Raw genomic sequence first — 20,394 nt, forward strand, 5'->3', positions numbered from 1 at the left:
ATCCGGCCCTATTAGCATTCGATTTGCAGTTACTCAAGCCTCACCCACCAGCACTAGTGGTGGGGAAGTAGCATGCCCTGTGCCCATCGGGTCCCCATCTTTTCAGTATAAATATGGCTCAATAGAAGAGGGGATCGATGACTGTGGATCCATGGATGAAACCGAGTGGGACTGGGGGTCAGAAGCTGGGAGCAGCTCCCCAGGTCCTGATGTGCCAGTATTTGTTGATCAAGAGGCCAAGAAAGCCCTGGAGAGGGGGGACTCAGAAACTGGAGTTCTGTGATACTTACGTTGAGAGAATTCTAGTCCTCACCCCTCCAGGAAACATTGCCCGAGCAAGAGACCAAAACGCGGCCTATGAGAGTATGATACAAAGAGTGTACACTCCATTTTCTTCACAGGGGAGAGGTAACAGGAGGACTCTTCCCTGGCTGTCCCGAATGCAGAGGTGGCTGCAGAAAAAGGTGGCACTCGAGTATGGATATGACTATCCGTATGCACCCACAAAGGTGATGTTAATGGTAGAGAAATTCAGAGACTTTTGGTGTGACGAAATGATCTAGGATTTCTTATTTGTCCCTAAGCCATATAGGGACTCACCGGAGGAGAAATTAAAAGAAAAATTTAAAAGTGTAAAAGCGCAATGGAACTTTGGGCGCTCCATTTTCATAGACAGAGTGGAGGTCCGTCGCCCGGATGGGTCAGGCCAGGCCTGGTCCATCAGAGTTCAGAACGAGCAAGGTGTTTATGTCCGGGTTCCTCACCCTGATTATTATATCTGAGGGAAGCAAGTGTTTCATTTGAAATTTCAAAAGTGAGAAAAACTATGTTGGTCGGCTGGCCATCACAACTGATCAAGGAACTTCAAAAAAAAAAACAAAACGTAATGCTGAGACTACAAGTTGCTGAAAATGTTCAAGTTCCATGCAGACCCCTTGGGCCATTGGGCCAGGGTCTTGGAGGAAATGTTGTTATGTTAGACCCCTTGGGCCAACGGGCCAGGGTCTTTGTAGATTACAAATAACTGTGTGGGAAGCCGTCCACAGTTCTGACAAGGTGAAGATACCGTTTGTTGCAAATTCAAGTGTGTCCAGGAACTCTGGTGGGGGGTGCCCTGAAGGACCCCTGTTGTTTCTTCCCTGACTCAGCAGGACTGCAGGTCACACAGCATGGTGACTTGCCCCTTTTTCCTTCACGAAGTACTCTGAAAGACAGCATGAGGGCGATGTGTTTCACTTCATCAATGGACTCTGCATAGCTAGTTAGTGATAGGGTACAGACTTCTGCCTGCTAAGGAGTGGACCCAGCGAGTCAAGACACTGGACAGCAGAGGAAGTCAGGGAAGGGAGTAGAAAGGTTGCCCTTAGAGTTACAAGGAGGGTCTTTCCACTCAACTGTCAAGATAGTTAGTCTTGTATTTTCCTATGTGTATGCAGTTGACTAACTTTTGCTCCCTTTCTCTCTACAGGTGGGATTGTCTAGAGACAGTTAGTTAGGAAATGTGCATTGTGTTTTTCTTCGTGGTCCCCACCAAAGGAGTTCATTTGGTGGGGGGTGCATCCGTTTTCATGCACCTTTAAAAAAAAAAAAAAATGTTTGTATATTTGTACAGCAGAGTATGTAAACCTATTTTTTTCCACCGTAATTTATTTGTACATTTGTTTTTCCCTTTTCCCCTTTTCCAGGTTTGTGGCATACTCCTGAGTTTTGGCAGTGTTTTTGACTGGAGGCGACTGCCTCAGAGTCAGAGGGACCTGACTCAGTTTGGTGTGGGGTGGATGTAGCACCCTGCAAGATAGGTGCTAAGTAAAAGTATAGTGGGCCTTGGCTGCCTAACAGCAGGGCCATGGTTTTCAGTTAGGCTGTCATGTCTCACAGGTGTGTCTGCTGAGGGGGGAGTCTCCCCACTGGCTCCATCAGAAGATTCTCATTGGACAGTGGAGGAAACCCAATCAGAGACACATTTAGGCCTGTAGCTACCCCAGAAGGCAGATTCTACCGCAAAGGATTCTGGGAGTGGGTATAAGTTTGAGGGGAACGCATCACGCAGCATCTTTGGCAGGAAGCAGAGTCCCAGGAGGGAGAGTACAGCTGTCTCTCCTCCTGTCAGAAGAATCGGGTGTCTCGGGCGACTGGCCTGAGAGCGCAGAGAGAGAGAGCTGAGCTGCAGAGGGGATCCAGCGTGCTGAGGACCAGCGGAGAAAGAGGGGTTCAGGAAAAGTTTGCGAGTACTGTGAATTGCCCCTGGGGGTCTGCCCAGCTGTGAGGGGGCCACTCTGGTGAAGGTCCAAAGGATTCAGGAGCCAGCTAGCAGTAAAGGGGGTGCCTAGTCAGAGTACCCTGAAGTGTAAAGGGGGCGCCAGCGGTTGGGCCCTGAAGAGTTAAGTATACAGTGTTGGAAGTGTCTCCAGTAACAATGGCAGACCCACATTAGGCTCATAGAAAAAAAAAAACATATACATTTTGCAAAGTACCGAAATTACCCTTTGCCTGGATTTACTCCTGAAAAATAGCAATGTACCTCCTGGTATTGTACAGTATCTGAGGGTACCTAGACACTCCTGTGGCTAAAGCCTTATAGCTGTATATCTGTAGTGTGAGATCTAAGGCACTGCTGGTCTCATGAGATTTGGAGTGATATTTGGTGGTATCACTACTGCGTTGCTCGCTGTTCTCCTTTCTGGAGACTCTGACATGAGGAAACAAAACCCTTCCTCTACCAAGGTACCATCCTCTACACAGAGATACAATGCAGAACAAGGCATTGTAGGTCAGTAATGGGGGAAAAGATCAGCTACAGGGAGGCCACACACAATACCAGTGACTAGTCCTTTCCCCAATGGTTGTTTTTTGGACACTGCTTCCAGAGACCAGTTCCTCTAAGATAATGTCTTGCTACCTGTGTATGTTCTCACTGTCCCGCTGCTGTAAATGATTGTGCTAATGATTCTGCATTAAAACCAAGAATGACATTTTGTTTTTTATTTATTTAGATTGAACGTGAATATGAAGTACAAAAAGCGTTATTTGCCGCTGGATTCCCGGTACCGAAGACTTTATTATACTGCAATGATGTGACAGTGATTGGAACCGAATTCTATGTGATGGCACATGTGGAGGTTAGCCAAGTCACACAAGTATTAGATTATGTTGCTGTACCTTGTTTTTACAAATTGCTGCTATTTTTATGTGGATGTGTCTTTTTTGTTCTAGTACAACTTTATAAAACTAGTATTACTTTCCCTTTTACAGGGTCGTATTTTCCGAGATTCCACTCTCGCCAATGTCCGCCCTGCAGAGAGATCAGCGCTGTATGTTGCTCTCACTGAAACACTCTCCAGGCTCCATTCATATAACATACACAAACTAAATCTTACAGGGTACGGCAAAGGAAAAGGATACTGCCAAAGACAGGTGAGGGAAACTTACATAAATGTATGCTATAAGGGCCCCTCACACTTGTAATTGTGGTATACGTACATTATAAATCATTCAAAATGACAACATACCACACATATACAGTGTAAAGAAAGGCACCTGAACAAAGATGAATGCATAGTGCCTTGAGCTGCAGGTACAGTTTTTTTTTTTCTTGCACTGAGGTTTTTAAAGGGCCTATTTGAAATAAATGTGTGTAAATAGGGACAGTGGTTTTGGATCAATTTCAATATTTCAATATTTCTGTTAAGCTCAAGTTTTTGAATGGGTTTTTTTATACTGATTTATAAAACTGTGTATGAAAAATAAACCTTTAATACAAAGTGCATTTAGGACACTAAGAGCATTGAAAAAAAAAAGCTTTTTCTTTGAGACTCTCTCTCTCTCTCTCTCTAGTTCAAACTCTTTGCTGAGAAATGAAAAGTAGTGAGGGAGAAGGCAAAAGTAGTGAGGAAGTAGGCGTTATTCCTTCGACTCATACAGTAGTGCTTGTAGTTTTAATTTTTTTAGCAAAGCAGTTAAAGTGAGTCAGGCACGCATGTGAAAAATGAGCCTAGAACTCCATCTGCTGGCTGGAAATAGTAAATATGAAATATTCCTATTCAATACTTTTTAAATACTCTTTATTACAGAATTATTTAATCATTACAAATAATATGCATCTCTTAACATACTCAATCACATACTTTTGGTTCCCCAAGGGATCCCTACATTCACAACTATACAGATAGAAGAGAATCAGTGTATTATATAACATGATATATATCCATCTTAATATATCATCATTCCCTTATACTTTGATAATTAGACAATCGTTTCCTTCCATATTTCACTGTTATCGAGAGTAACATTGGCATTTATCCATACATCCCAAATCTTATGATATTTTTGTATTACCCCTCTATGTTTATACATTATCTTTTCATAGGGAAAAAATTGATTAACAGTTTTAATCCATTGATTCACTGACAGTGATGTCGCCTGCAACCATTTTACCGCTATTTGTTTTCTGGCTGTTAGCTCATTTACGTCAGGAGGCAGTTGCAAGATGATTTACGACCCTTCAGTCCTAACTCCCTCTGTGTAGTGAATGTTCCCTCTCTGGCCAGGAGATGCAAAGACACACAGCACTTAAGCTTAATGCAGATACATCTGATTTATTCCATTTCGGCTCCCATATTTATGGGACATTTGAGCGGCAAAAAACAGTTTAAACTAGTGTACAATCCATGAGTCAGTTTAACAATAGAATATATCTCTACTAAAACAATACATGAAAAGGCTTTTGTTTTCCCTATACATTTCTGTAAATGTGGGGTGTAGTGTGTCTGCTCAACTGTCCGATGTGTTAATATGTAAGTGTCAATGTGTTCAGGTTGTGTCTGTAATACATATGCAAAAGTTAAGTGTCCAGGATGAATGAATGAAAGGTGTTTAATATGTAAACACTTATCAATGTGTCTGTAATCTGTATGCGGAGTCTAACTGTTAAGTGTCTAGGATGAATGAGACTTGTTTAATATGTAATTGCAAGAGACCACATTCCATTGGAAAGTGGGCATTAGCTAAAATGAATTCTCTGGTATCATGAAATTTAATATTTCATTAAGGCACACTCTTTCACTGGCCAAAAATAATGTTTTCTGTATTAGTAACTTATTATATTTTGAACATATTTCCTCCTCCAACAACCCAGACAAAGTTCAACAATACACGGAATTGGTCTTCTCAAGACTGTTGACAAGATCTCCGTCACTTGTCTCCAAAACTCAACTGTGAATTCACAATTCCACATCAGATGCAAGAAATCCGCCCCCTCTCGGTGGCATCTCTGACACTCCGATGTGGCCCTCCGTCCCATTCTATATAATCTACTTAGACTCAAATATATTTGATGTGTCATGTATAATTGTGTTAATCTATTATTTGCTGCAGGTGATACTGTTAAATGTATAGAACAAATCTCTTCCCATTTATCATCCGTCTTTTTTAAAATAATCTCTTGCTATTTATCTCTTACTCTCAACTTATTTCTATTTGCCTTTGCCTGGATTAAACATGAGTAGAGTATGGAGATCAGACCCTTTGGGCCCTGTGACCTCAATAATCCAATAATAGGGTATTTTGATATCTTACATTTTTGTGCCCTCGTTTGTGTCTGTAAGGCATGCCGGAGTTGCAGATATTTATAGAATTTTTTTGGGGTTATGTTGTACCGCTCACTTATATATTCAAAAGAGTATATTATCCCATCATTATATATTTGTGCCAGCGTGTAAATGCCTTTTTGTTTCCAAAACTCGCTGTCCATATCCGTACTTATTTGATCCAAGCCGGGTTATTCCATAATGGGACTTCTTGTGGAATATCACTAAATCCCACCACTTTTTTTGTTTCTCTCCAGACCGATCTTGCTAGGGTTACCATGGGAATTTTTATCCTAGGTAGTTTCTCTGCTTGTGCTTCTCAACTCACAGAACACGGAAATGAAATAATTTTAGTAAATACAAACTGCTAAATACCTTTTCTCATCAGCAGTACTGTATATAGAAGTCTTGTGACTTCTGTCAGTTCCCTGTAAAGCTTGTAGGAGGAGTTTTCATACTGCACTGAGCTGTCCTATCAGTATCCAGGACCCCTGAATGTTTGTCTGGACAGTGCCGATTGGCCCTGTGCTGATCACATGCACCCTCCCAAGAAAAAAAAAAACTCTAGCAATACACACCAAACTGAGCATGTGCAGCTTGCCTCCAAAGGCTCTGCCTAATCCAGACATGTTCTGGAGTCAGTGGAAGGAGAGGATCACAGAAGACAGTAATAGCATTTTTACACAATGTAGAGGATTAACCCCTTAGGTTCCACAATGAGTATAACAAGCATGCTTTACTGCATATACAGACTGATTTTACTGTTGTGGGTTTAGTAACACTTTAACAGTAGCGGATATAAGCATGCACTTTGCTATTTACTCTACTCCTATTATATACCTGATCTTAACATTCAGCAAATGCACTATTCCAAGAGCTGGATGTAACGCAATTATATGTCACGCTGGCTTACTTTCTATAAATCCATTACAGGTAACCACATGGAAGAAGCAGTATGACCGGGCTGCACACACTGATATCCCAGCAATGAACCAGTTAGCTGACTGGCTTATGAATAATTTGCCAAGCAATGACAATGAAGAGTGCCTTGTCCATGGTGATTTTAGGATCGACAATATCATTTTCCATCCCACTGAGGTAAATTCTTTTGTAAACCAAAAAAAAAAGAATTTCTAATCTTGAATCTGAGTAAGTAAAAAAAAAACATGCATAATATGTGTATGAATAAAACCTCTCATCACAATGATATGACAGTCCACCCATCATTGCTTGTAGTAAATAGAGCCCTGTACCAAGGTAATAAAAGGTAGTACATAGTTAGGTGTTAGGGCTTATTAACACTGTATCACATGTGATTATATATAGTGCCGTGATGCACTGCACCACACTGTTTTGCAGTGTTTTTTACTTTTTTTTTTTACTTTATTCATGCATATTGTACATATAGTATGTCTTTCTATGTGCTTCAGTGCTTTTCTCTAATGAGTGTTGCAACGCATTGTACAAAATTACAACTTGTCCTATTGCGCTCTAACAAAGCTGAACTGAAGCAATAGAAAATAGCCCTGCTCCCAAGGGAGTGGCTTATTGCACGGGTATCCTCTCCACTTCTTTCACCCTGAGCTTGCTCCAACCCGACTGACACAATTTGTTCGGTCATTCTGAATAATTGAGACCACAAGTATTGCAGTGAACAATCAGTTTACTGCTTTTGACTTTTGAAATAGGACAAGAGTATACAAACAGTATCAAAGATAATGCAAATGTTGCCAAGGAGGTAGATCCTGTATTCCCGACCAAGGGTTTAGGTTTAGTTCCGCACTCAGGATCTGGAACACAGGCCACACATACATATGCAAATAAATGCATAGGTATGCCAGAGGATTGCATTCAGCAACAATAAAGACACATTGAATCTTATAATGTACTTGGAGAGTGACCACAGATAAGAATGACTACACTTAATGACTAATGTAGAATAAACAATATAACAACACTAGATTAACTATCAGAGTGCACTCTGTGTACTAACGGGGTCCCCCTTTATGTTGAATTGCAAGAGTCTCCTGGAGAGTGAGGCCTCACTAGTCTTCACCGGCAAGGAATTCCCAATAATCCAAGGAAAGTAATTGTAATCCAATAAAGGTAATGATGATGAACTGTGATCCCCCAAAGTAGTCAATATTTGTAATCCACAGAGATGTATGCAAACAGATCCTGATGAGTCTCAACAGATTAACAGCATAGGACTGGATAGAGGGTTTAAGACCTAGTTCACCCACCTCACACTATATGTGTAACTGCAGTGTCCAGTGGTATAGCTATATGTCAGCTATATGCCTCTTTTAAGCAAACAGTTTAGCAGTCCTGCCCCGATTCAGCCTAGGTCTGTGAGTAGTGCAGATGTAGATACTGGATGTCTCTCACCCAAACCGTGAACTCCGCTTCCCTGCTGCAGCCCGGCCCCGCTCTGCTCAGCGTCTCCTTCTGCCTGTCCAACAACCTTCCGCTCGGTCACCTCACCGGGACTCCTCTGCGCACTCACACCGCCCGCTTCAGCTCCGGTGTCCACCACTAGGCCTCGGCCTATCCTCCTGCGATCCGCAGCAGCTCTTCCCCTTCTTTCCAGCACGCTGTCCTCGAGGCAAGAGAGCGAAAAAGAATCCCCCCCCCCTTATAAAGACACTCCCAGCAGGCTCCGCGCATCCCATTGCTCCCTGGGAGAAGAGTCTCTCTCATAGCAGTCTGTGATCCTGGCTCCTCCCGGACCTACATCTCCCATACTTCCAAAGTCACTGTCTTTGCAGAACTTTAACAACAAATAACAGTTTGAACAATGCCAGCCGTGCGACCAGGCTACAGAAATAAGGCTGTTTACCTCACCTTTGCATTGGGACTGCATCCGGAAATGCAGCCTAATGCTGTTGGTGTGAATGAATTCCACCGGGTTACCACACTGGCTCACCCACAGCTACTATTAGGGATTGTCCAATTGGGCAAATCTCAAACCAGTCCCAAGACCTCATAAATTAGGCAAAAAGAGGGGAAGAGGGAAAAGGGGAAGGAAGGGGAGAAAATTCCCCCACAAGAAGGTCATATATGGACACTCGGGTATTAATTCAGGTTGTTTATTGATTAGAAATGTATACAAAAAAGGACCACTTATCACAAAAGACCTTCACCAACATGATAAAAAATTACAACGTTGTCAGTATTAAAAACAGAAATGAGAATAAGGCAGCTGCACATGCTTTACCCATCAACTTTCTCATTTTATACACCACATCCAGACTCCACTAATTAGAGTTCATGATGATATATAAATATAAGTTATACAACTGGAAATCTGCCAGGTATATATGGGTGGCCCCGATGGGGGAATGGGTAAGTATGGCAGCAGGGTATCAGGTGTAGTGGAGGTTAACTGAGATCCAGTCCAGCAAGAAAAGATTTGATCAAATCACTGTCCATCTTAAGAAATGTTGATAGTATATAACATGCTGTTTCAATGCTAAAGTCCTGCTTGATGGGTGCTGTTAATTAGCACGGTCTGTGAGTGGAAGATCGGGAAATAACACTCACCACCATCATTATTTCCAGTGTCTCAGTCCCAATGCAGTCTCCTGTCATCCAGCTTTCTTGCTTAGGCTCTCTCACCGCCTCACACCGCTTCAATCCATGCTGGAAATTTCCCTGATATCACTTGCGGAGTTGGATCGTGCTAATTAACAGCACCCATTAAGCAGGACTTTTGCATTGAAACAGCATGTTATATGCTATCAGCATTTTTTGGGGCAGTCATTTGATCAAATCTTTTCTTGCTGGACTGGATCTCAGTTAACCTATTCTACACCTGATACCCTTCTGCCATACTTACCCATTCCCCCATCGGGGCCCCCCATATATACCTGGCAGATTTACAGTTGTATAACTTATATTTATATATCATCATGAACTCTAGTGGAGTCTGGATGTGGTGTATGAGTGATCAAGTGGATGGGTAAATCGTGTGCAGCTGCCTTATTCTCATGTCTGTTTTTAATACTGACAATGTTGTCATTTTTTATCATGTTGGTGAAGGTCTTTTTTGATAAGTGGTCCTTTTTTGTATACATTTCTGATGAATAAACAACCTGCATTAATACCCGAGTGTCCATTAATGACCTTCTTGTGGGGGAATTTTCTCCCCTTCCTTCCCCTCTTTTTGCATTGTTGCTGTGAATGAGCACTTAGTCCCTTAGTACTGACTGTGTAGTACTAGGGTAGGAGTGATTTTGGCATAAACATTGTTACAAATATGATATTAATCTTCAGCTCCTCAGGTGTGCATTTCATGAAGGGCTCAGGATTGCATGTCACATAGGGTGCAGGGCTCAGAAGTACGTATTGTGAGGTTCTCAGGAATGCGTATTGCACAGGGTGCAGGGCTCAGAAGTAATGCCCCGTACACACGCATCGATTATTGGCCGGGAATTTTCGGGCCAACGTCCGATCGGCGGATTTTCGGCTTGTTAGTATGATGCTTCCGACTCCGACTTTTCGGCCGAAAAAAATCTGGTGTGCAGGCTATAAAATTTTTGCTGGCCGTCAACACAATGGCCGATTTTTCGTGCAGTCAGTACAGATTTCAGCAGACAAAAATCTGATGAGCAAGACTGGGCATGTTCAGAGAAGAAAAAACACACGGAAAGTAAACCAGCACATGACATCACTTCAGAAGTAGATTTTTGTTGGCCGAGAAAATTCGTGTGCAGTCTAGGCACATTCCAACCAACAAAACACAACTTGGACAAAAGTCAGACGATCGGTCGGCCGATAATCGTTGCGTGTGTACGAGGCATTAGTATCGCACAGGGGGTAGGGCAGGGCTCAGGAGTTAGTATCGCACAGGGCGTAGACAGCTGTAGACTGTTTTACTTTAAATAACACTGTGATTTAAAGCAGTAATTCACCTTTATTTTTCACTTGCTGTTTTCTCCATGCTTTATTAATGAGATGTTTACTGATTTATTCCCTGCAGGAGATATGTGTGTAAATCGATAAACAGAATTTTTTTTAAACATTAGAAACAAGAATATAAAAAGAAAAAAAAAAAAAGCAGGTTATGTTTTGCTGTAAACAATACTTAGTACAGACTACACACATCTCATTTACTGTGTTATGTTTTTCTAAGCCTAAACTTTATTGTCTTTTAGGCTCGTGTGATCGCTGTCTTGGACTGGGAACTGTCCACAATTGGAAATCCTATATCAGACCTGGCTTACTTTATTATGCCTTATTTTTGGCCTCGAGAAGTACACTTTTTTGGACATTCCGGTGACAAATCCTTTGCTGATTTTGAAGGTAAGAGTTAAAGGCAACCTGTACTCTCTGAAATGGGGAGGGGGGGGGGTAGTGTACCATTGCTGACCACATCTTAAAATACTAGTTGCCTGGCTGCCTGTGGTTCTAATAGTTTAAAACATGAACCAAAAATAAGCACACATCGATGCATATATCGCAGCACACCATGGATCTTCAAAATAAGATCCTAACATTTTATTGAAGGGATCAGCAGTAATGTGACATCATGTACCTGATGAAGGGGTCCTGCATGACCCCAAAATGTTGCACTTTTACCACTGTGATTTGATGACTTTAATTAACATTTTGAAGATCCATGGTGTGCTGGCGATTTGTGTATATGTAAGTATATAAAAAAAAACATAGATAGATATGCACAGTTCACACCACTGCATTGCAGCTGTGTTTGGGCGGTGTTTGTTGAAACAAAGTAATGCATGCAGTACCTTTTTTTTTTTTTCAGCGCAGTGCGAGGCAATCCACTGCCTCACACTGCGCGGCCAGCAAATAAAGTTTATGAGACATCTCAATAAAGTTCCTTAACCACTTGCCGCCCGCCCATGCAGATTTACTGCAGCAGGGCGGCCTGGCTGTGCAAAATCATATAGATCTACATGATTTTGTGCACGCAGTCGTGATTAGACACAGCAGGAGGCAGCCCGCGGAAGGAGCGGCGGTGATTGCCGCCGGCCTCTTGCGGTCATCAGAGAAACTGACAGAAGACCTGCCTGCTTATGTAAAAAAAAAACAGGCGGGTCTTCTGTCACACAGGAAGGGAGAGATCAGAAGTTTCAGCTAGGCTAAAACCCTGATCTCTTTGTGCCTGTCACAGACCCCTTCACCCCCACAGTCAGTAAGCACAGTTAGGCATACATTAACCCCTTTGATCACCCCCAGTGTTAACCCCTTCAATGCCAGTGTCATTTATACAGTAACAATGCATATTATTTAGCACTGATTACTGTATTAACTGCTTGCCGACCGCCACACTACGATTTACGTCGGCAGTCAGCCCCTCACAGGCAAAGCGACGTAGGGCTACGTCGCTAGCCTGTGAGGGTCTAGGGAGCGAGCGCGAGCCTCCGAAGAAGCGCTCCCGCGCGGTCACAGACCCCCCCCCCGCACGTGTGCCCAGCGGACACGATGTCCGCCGGGCACTCGCGATCTTCCGTTACATCGGAAGAAAGGCAGGCAGCTAATGTAAACAAAGCCGCCTGTCATTCTCCCCTGTGTAAGAATGGAGATCAAACGGTTCTGCTATGTAGGACCGTTGATCTCTGTTCTTACACTAGTAGCCACAGCCAATCACAGTTAGAAACACACCCCTAGGGACACACTTAACCCCTCCCTCTCCAATAAAGTTAACTCCTTCACTGCCAGTGTCATTTTTACAGTAACAGTGCCTATGTATAGCACTGATTACTGCAGTAATGTCACTGGTAACCCCAAAAGTGTCAAAAATGTCAGTCAAGGGTCCGATCTGTCCGCCGCAATGTCGCAGTCCTGCAAAAAAAATCGCAGATCGCCGCCATTACTCGTTAAAAAAAAAAACAAAAAAAATGACAAAAAACTTTCTCTTAGTTAGTAAACGCAATAACTTTTGCGCAAACCAATCAAAATACGCTTTTTGCGATTTTTTTTTTTTTTTTTTTTTTTTTTTTTTTTTTTAACCAAACATAGGTAGCAGAAAACAAATTGGCCTAAAATGTTAAAAAATTTAGATTTTTACATTTTTTTTTTTGGGGAATTTCATATAAAAAAATGTGAAAAATATTGTTATTTTTGCAAAATTTACGCTCTTTTTTTGTTTATAGCGCGTGATCAAATACCACCAAAAGAAAGCTCTGTTTGTGGGAAAAAAAGGACGTCAAATTCGTTTAGGTACAGCGTCGCACGACCGCGCAATTGTCCGTTATAATCACGCAGTGCCGAATCGCAAAATAGGCCCTGGTCAGGAAGGGGGTAAAATCTTTCGGGGCTTAAGTGGTTAATGTCACTGGTCCCCAAAAAGTGTCAAAATGTCAGTTAAGGGTCCGATCTGTCTGCCGCAATGTCGCAGTCCAGCTAAAAATCGCTGATCGCCGCCATTACTAATAAAAAGAAAAAAGAAAAAGTCCAAAAATAGTAGTAGTTTGTAAATGTTATAACTTTTCCGCAAACCAATTAAAATACGCTTTTTGGGATTTTGTTTACTAAAAATATGTAGCAGAATACAAATTGGCTTAAACTGATAAAAAAATGTGATTTTTTTTAAAAAAATTTATTTGGAATGTTTTATAGCAGAAAGTAAAAAATATTGTGTTTTTTTTCAAAATCGTCGCTCTTTTTTTGTTCATAGCACAAAATCTAAAAACCGCAGATCAAATACCACCAAAAGAAATCTCTATTTGTGGGAAAAAAGGACAATTGTATTTGGGTACAGCGACGCACGATCGCGAAATTTTTCGTAACGCAGTGCCGAATCGCAAAAAATGGCCTATTTATTAACCACTTGCCGACCGCCGAACGACTATTTGCGGCGGTGGTCAGCCCCTCACAGGCAAAGGGACATAGGGCTACGTCGCTAGCCTGTGAGCCTCTGGGAAACGAGCGCGCGCCGCCGGAGGCGCGCTCCCACTCACACTCAGTCACGGACCCCCTCCGCACGTGTGCCCGGCGGACCCGATGTCCGCCGGGCACTCGTGATCGTCCGTTACAGCGGGAGAAAGGCAGGCGGCTAGTGTAAACAAAGCCGCCTGTCATTCTCCCCTGTGTAAGAATAGTGATCATACGGTTCTGCTATGTAGGACCGTTGATCACTGTTCTTACACATCAAGCCACAACCAATCACAGTTAGAAAAACGCCCCTAGGGACACACTTAATCCCTCCCTCTCAAAAAAAAGTTAACCCCTTCGCTGCCAGTGTCATTTTTACATTAACAGTGCATATGTATAGCACTGATTACTGTAGTAATGTCACTGGTAACCCCAAAAGTGTCAAAAATGTCAGTCAGGGGTCTGATCTGTCCGCCGCAATGTCGCAGTCCCGCAAAAAAAATCGCAGATCGCCGCCATTACTCGTTAAAAAAAAAACAACAAAAATGACAAAAATCTTTCCCTTAGTTAGTAAACGCAATTACTTTTGCGCAAACCAAAATACGCTTTTTGCGATTTTCTTTTTTTTTTTTTTACCAAACATATGTAGCATTAAACAAATTGGCCTAAAATGTTAAAAAATTTTGATTTTTACATTTTTTTTTGGGGGGAATTTTATATAAAAAAAATGTGAAAAATATTGTTATTTTTGCAAAATTTACACTCTTTTTTTGTCTATAGCGCATGATCAAAAAATCGCACAGGTGATCAAATACCACCAAAAGAAAGCTCTGTTTGTGGGAAAAAAGGATGTCAAATTTTTTTAGGTACAGCGTCGCAGGACCGCGCAATTGTCCGTTAAAGTCACGCAGTGCCGAATCGCAAAATAGGCCCTGGTCAGGAATGGGGTAAAATCTTCCGGTCTTAAAGCGGTTAAAAATACGCTCATCTTCTGGGGCTTAAGTGGTTAAGGAGGTTATACCTTCCGGAGCTGAAGTGGTTAAAAAAACAAAGAAACGGTGCGATGCACCAAGATTGGTGCATCATTGCTGCCCTGATTTCATCCAAACCGCACCACAGACCAGTCGCTGCATTACAATGCAGCGGCTGGTGTGAATGTACCCTATGGCCTATGACATAAGATATAACATGACATATTTTTTGATAACTTTTAAATATGATTATCTTTTATTTTTATAAATTTGAGGGGAATTCTGTTAATATTTAGGGATAATGCCCAGGTTTATGTGTAAAGATCATATAATTAATGAGAATAGCAAGTGGAGGTGGCACCCTTTTAAATTGAAATTTGCAGCCTACTTAAACACCAGAGCGCCAGTGCATTTATACTCCTGTGCCCATGGACGACACCCCTTGTGATAAAATGCGTTGGGCAGAGCTTAGTAGTGATATCATGCTTGCTCAGATGAGCGGTGCAATTACAATGTACTAGAATCTTATCTGTATTTTGTAAGTACATGTCTTTCTTTTAAAAAATTGTGTGCTCATTTACTACATTATGGAGTTCCTCTAGTATTTCCTCCATGCTGGATAATAAAGTATGCTGGACATCACTACTGTCAGACTCCTGGAGGGAGAGTCCATTCATCCATCCATCCATCCATCCGGGATCTGTGTGAATTTTTTAGGTCTGTCAGACCTCTCATGTTATGAGGGTCTAATTCTTCTGGTAGTCAGATGTGTGTGTGAAGGTGGTGTAACACTGAAGTAATTTGGCACTGCAGACAACACTTTACTGTGGTGTGATTTTCTCACCTTATTTGGACTTTTTTCACCTTTATCACTTTATTGGGTTGCACTTCATTTTTGCTTTTATGTGTGCTGCTTTTGGCTCTACCCATACATGAAACTTCTGCTTTAAGGCCTCCTGATCCCCTGACATACCACATTTGGCATGTCATTTCTTTTTGGGGTTGAACGAGTACCTCGTTTTGACAGGTACCCGCTCCCACTTCCGGTCAGACCACTTGAGCGGAAGTTCTCCTCTCCCTCCCTGCAATCTTCTGGGACATGTCACAGGTCCCAGAAGATTGCCTGGCCACTGTGGAGGCACAGTGCGCACCAGGCTGTGAAGCTGCAAGCTGTCACAGCAGGGTGCCCACACTTGTGATGCTGGCGCTGCGGGGAAAAGAGGGAGAGAACCGAGGCTCCCGCTGGCTGCATCGCTGGATCGTGGGATAGGTGAGTGTGTATTTATTAAAAGTCAGCAGATACACTTTTGTTTAGCTGCTGACTTTTAATAAACACAAAACGGCTGAAACTCCGCTTTGAGCCCCGGTTCACATTTGTGCGTTTGTGGAGATTGCATGCAATTTGGAGCGCACTGCTCCTAAATTACATGCGATCTCATGTGCGGTGCGAATTTCAGCCATACACTTTGTATGGCTGAATTCGCACCGCATCCACACTAAACTCACAGATGAGGCTTTTTTTTATTCGCTGCAGAATCGGATCGCATAGTGGTTCACACTAGTGCGATCCGATTCTGTGCGAACTTGCAGATCGCACTGCCATATGTGATCGCAACTGGGGGTGTCGTTAACTTTTGACACCCCCTTGCGTATTGCATATGGCAGTGTGAACTGCCAGAGGTGCGGATGCAATGCAGGATCACGCTGCATATTCGCAGCGTTCCCGCATCTCACAAATGTGAACCGTGACTAAGACTTATTGTTATTGTATGGGCACTTAGCACAAATTTTTCACTGTTAGTAAACATACCCTAAACATGATTCGTAAAATTAGCACACAGCACGAAAAGTGAGAATTTTTTATCTGAATTCTTTCCAGGGTAGCAACACAAGGACTGTTTGAACTTTTGGGCTTTTTCATATGGGCAGTGGTAAAAACAGGCGGCTGAGCCATAGTTTTACTGCCTCCCCCCAACCTCTGTGCTCCTTCATCCGGAGTGGGGCACTCTAATACAGGAGGTGTGTTACTGGCCGGATCACTAGGTGAAAACAGAGAAAAAAGCCTAAGAAAAATAAACTAATGCAGCCACCACATCGAAGGACTAGTAAGCTGCAATATTATAACATTTTTAGTTTTATTTAGTTTTTTAGTTAGTTAGTTAGTTAGTCAGGTTGAAAAAAGACACAAGTCCATCTGGCTCAACCAATAAAAAACAAAACAAAAAAAACAGTAATGAAAACCCAACAATACAATCCCATATACACAATCCTATACCCGCTGTTGATCCAGAGGAAGGTGAAAAAACCCCAGCAAAGCATGATCCAATTTGCTACAGCAGGGGAAAAAAATTCCTTCCTGATACCGGATAGGCAATCAGATTTTCCCTGGATCAACTTTACCTATAAATATTAGTACCCAGTTATATTATGTACACTTAGGAAAGAATCCAAGCCTTTTTTAAAGCAATCTAGTGAGCTAGCCAGAGCCTCCTCTGAAGGGAGTCTATTTCACATTTTCACAGCTCTTACTGTGAAGAAACCTTTCCGTATTTGGAGAATAAATCTGTTTTTCTCCAGACGTTAAGAGTGCCCCCTTGTCCTCTGTGTTGACCTTAAAGTGAACAACTCAACACCAAGTTCACTATATGGACCCCCTATGTGTTTATACATGTTGATCATATCGCCCCTTTAACACTGCTTTAACCCAAGCTGCAGAGTTTGACAGGCAGCACCACCTGTCAAAAATCACCCATTGAAAGCAATGGGACCGCAACTCAAATGCGAGCCAAACACCATTCGAATTGCCATTCGACAATCAAAAGAAAATCAAGAGAAAAAAACAGGCATCAAAAGGCTGCAGAAGTGCCTTCTGAATGACTGTTAGCCTCTACTATACCAGCCTTACCACACTCTGAAAAATGATCTGTGGAGGATCACTTTTCAGAGGACAGTAAGCATTACCGCCAGTGTGAAAGAATCCTTAGCTCCAGAGTGAAAGCTAAGCAGGTGTCATTTTCAATAGTATAGCACAGCTGTATCATCTCACATACTTTATATTCTTAGCTCAGGTTTCCTTGATAAAATAATGTCAATTTTAAAATCCTCTGCAAACTGTAGGTAAAATGCAAAACATTTTTGAATATTCTTAAAAAAAATCCCAAATTTTGGGTTGTACCCAGAACAGTAATAGAGGGGAAATCTTCCAATGGGGACACTAGATGTGGTAACCTGGGGGTCCCAAGAGATTCCTTTAAAGTAGAACTATAGGCAAAACTTTTTCATTTTGGATAGAGCAAAGGAGGGTTATAACCCCTGTCAGATTTTTTGCCATCTGTTTCCCATTGCAAAGATTTCCCTTCACTTTCTGTCCCATAGCCAAATCCTTGCAAATTAAGGGAATTCCTTTGGGACACCAAAAACTAGTGTCCCCAATCACAGATTTCCCCTCTCTTACTTTTCTTTTGATGATAACAGTAAACAGGACAAATAAAGAGCGTAAATCGGGGGCACATACAGCAATAAAACCTGATAAACGTTTTATTCCTGCACTCTATCCAAAACTAAATAAAAAGTTTTGCCTTTAGTAATGCTTTAATTTGCAGGGATTTACTCTTACTTTCTTTTTTGGCTATGGACTATGGTAAATCTCCCCAATTGGACACAGAGGGCAAAAAAAAACTGACAGGGGTTATAACCCTCCAATACTCTATCCAAAACATTTTGCCTATAGTTCTACTTTAAAGTCAGCTAAATGATCGTTTATTCTACCAGCTGATTACCAATCCCGGACTCTTATTCAAATGCACATAGTTGTTCTTGTGTGAAAATTGAAAAGTAAGCTGTAATCCCAAACGGCTGCGTGTGTTCTTTATTTGTTAGGAATGCCAGCCCATGAGGATCTGATGAGCATTTATAGCCAGTGTCGAAGTGTGGATTCACCAGTGCATGACTGGAACTTTTTTCTTGCACTTAACTTCTTTAAGCTTGCTGGAATAATACAGGTAACACAGATCTCTAGAATGTATAAAACACTTTATCTCATATGTGTTTAAGTTAAGAAATTTATAGAAGAGTAAGGGCCCATTCAAACCCACCCACACACATATACAGTGCCTTGCGAAAGTATTCGGCCCCCTTGAACTTTGCGACCTTTTGCCACATTTCAGGCTTCAAACATAAAGATATAAAACTGTAATTTTTTGTGAAGAATCAACAACAAGTGGGACACAATCATGAAGTGGAACGAAATTTATTGGATATTTCAAACTTTGTTAACAAATAAAAAACAGAAAAATGGGTCGTGCAAAATTATTCAGCCCCCTTAAGTTAATACTTTGTAGCGCCACCTTTTGCTGCGATTACAGCTGTAAGTCGCTTGGGGGTATGTCTCTATCAGTTTTGCACATCGAGAGACTGAAATTTTTGCCCATTCCTCCTTGCAAAACAGCTCGAGCTCAGTGAGGTTGGATGGAGAGCCTTTGTGAACAGCAGTTTTCAGTTCTTTCCACAGATTCTCGATTGGATTCAGGTCTGGACTTTGACTTAGCCATTCTAACACCTGGATATGTTTATTTGTGAACCATTCCATTGTAGATTTTGCTTTATGTTTTGGATCATTGTCTTGTTGGAAGACAAATCTCCGTCCCAGTCTCAGATCTTTTGCAGACTCCATCAGGTTTTCTTTCAGAATAGTCCTGTATTTGGCTCCATCCATCTTCCCATCAATTTTAACCATCTTCCCTGTCCCTGCTGAAGAACAGCAGGCCCAAACCATGATGCTGCCACCACCATGTTTGACAGTGGGGATGGTGTGTTCAGGGTGATGAGCTGTGTTGCTTTTACGCCAAACATAACGTTTTGCATTGTTACCAAAAAGTTCGATTTTGGTTTCATCTGACCAGAGCGCCTTCTTCCACATGTTTGGTGTGTCTCCCAGGTGGCTTGTGGCAAACTTTAAACAACACTTTTTATGGATATCTTTAAGAAATGGCTTTTTTCTTTCCACTCTTCCATAAAGGCCAGATTTGTGCAGTATATGACTGATTGTTGTCCTATGGACAGAGTCTCCCACCTCAGCTGTAGATCTCTGCAGTTCATCCAGAGTGATCATGGGCCTCTTGGCTGCATCTCTGATCAGTCTTCTCCTTGTATGAGCTGAAAGTTTAGAGGGATGGCCAGGTCTTTGTAGATTTGCAGTGGTCTGATACTCCTTCCATTTCAATATTATCGCTTGCACAGTGCTCCTTGGGATGTTTAAAGCTTGGGAAATATATCCAAATCGGGCTTTAAACTTCTCCACAACAGTATCTCGGACCTGCCTGGTGTGTTCCTTGTTCTTCATGATGCTCCCTGCGATTTAAACGGACCTCTGAGACTATCACAGTGCAGGTGCATTTATACGGAGACTTGATTACACACAGGTGGATTCTATTTATCATCATTAGTCATTTAGGTCAACATTGGATCATTCAGAGATCTTCACTGAACTTCTGGAGAGAGTTTGCTGCACTGAAAGTAAAGGGGCTGAATAATTTTGCACACCCAATTTTTCAGTTTTTTATTTGTTAACAAAGTTGGAAATATCCAATAAATTTCATTCCACTTCATGATTGTGTCCCACTTGTTGTTGATTCTTCACAAAAAAATTACAGTTTTATATCTTTATGTTTGAAGCCTGAAATGTGGCAAAAGGTCGCAAAGTTCAAGGGGGCCGAATACTTTCGCAAGGCACTGTAGTTACATAGTTACATGGTTCGTCAGGTTGAAAAAAGACACAAGTCCATCTGGCTCAACCAATTAAAAAAAAAAAAAACAGTAATGAAAACCCAACCATACAATCCCCTATACTCAATCCTATACCCGCAGTGGATCCAGAGGAAGGCGAAAAAACCCCAACAAAGCATGGTCCAATTTGCTACAGCAGGGGAAAGAAAAATTCCTTCCTGATCCCCAGAGAGGCAATCAGATATTCCCTGGATCAATTTTACCTATAAATGTTG

At 41.9% G+C, this 20,394-nt stretch overlaps 1 protein-coding gene across 2 annotated transcripts in view; it reads left to right on the top strand.

Moving 5' to 3' along the window:
• The window catches only part of ACAD11 (acyl-CoA dehydrogenase family member 11), a 246,609-nt gene that overhangs the window by 19,511 nt on the left and 206,704 nt on the right, over nucleotides 1–20,394 (top strand). For both annotated transcript variants that reach the window (XM_082259503.1, XM_082259502.1), the window contains exons 3-7: nucleotides 2,994–3,119; nucleotides 3,253–3,414; nucleotides 6,519–6,683; nucleotides 10,742–10,889; nucleotides 18,275–18,396. In XM_082259503.1, coding sequence (XP_082115629.1) covers nucleotides 2,994–3,119; nucleotides 3,253–3,414; nucleotides 6,519–6,683; nucleotides 10,742–10,889; nucleotides 18,275–18,396 — 723 coding nt within the window. The remainder of the gene's footprint in view (nucleotides 1–2,993; nucleotides 3,120–3,252; nucleotides 3,415–6,518; nucleotides 6,684–10,741; nucleotides 10,890–18,274; nucleotides 18,397–20,394) is intronic.

The sequence above is a fragment of the Pelophylax lessonae genome (genome assembly GCF_965119305.1).
Source record: "Pelophylax lessonae genome assembly, chromosome: 5".
Lineage (NCBI taxonomy): Eukaryota > Metazoa > Chordata > Amphibia > Anura > Ranidae > Pelophylax > Pelophylax lessonae.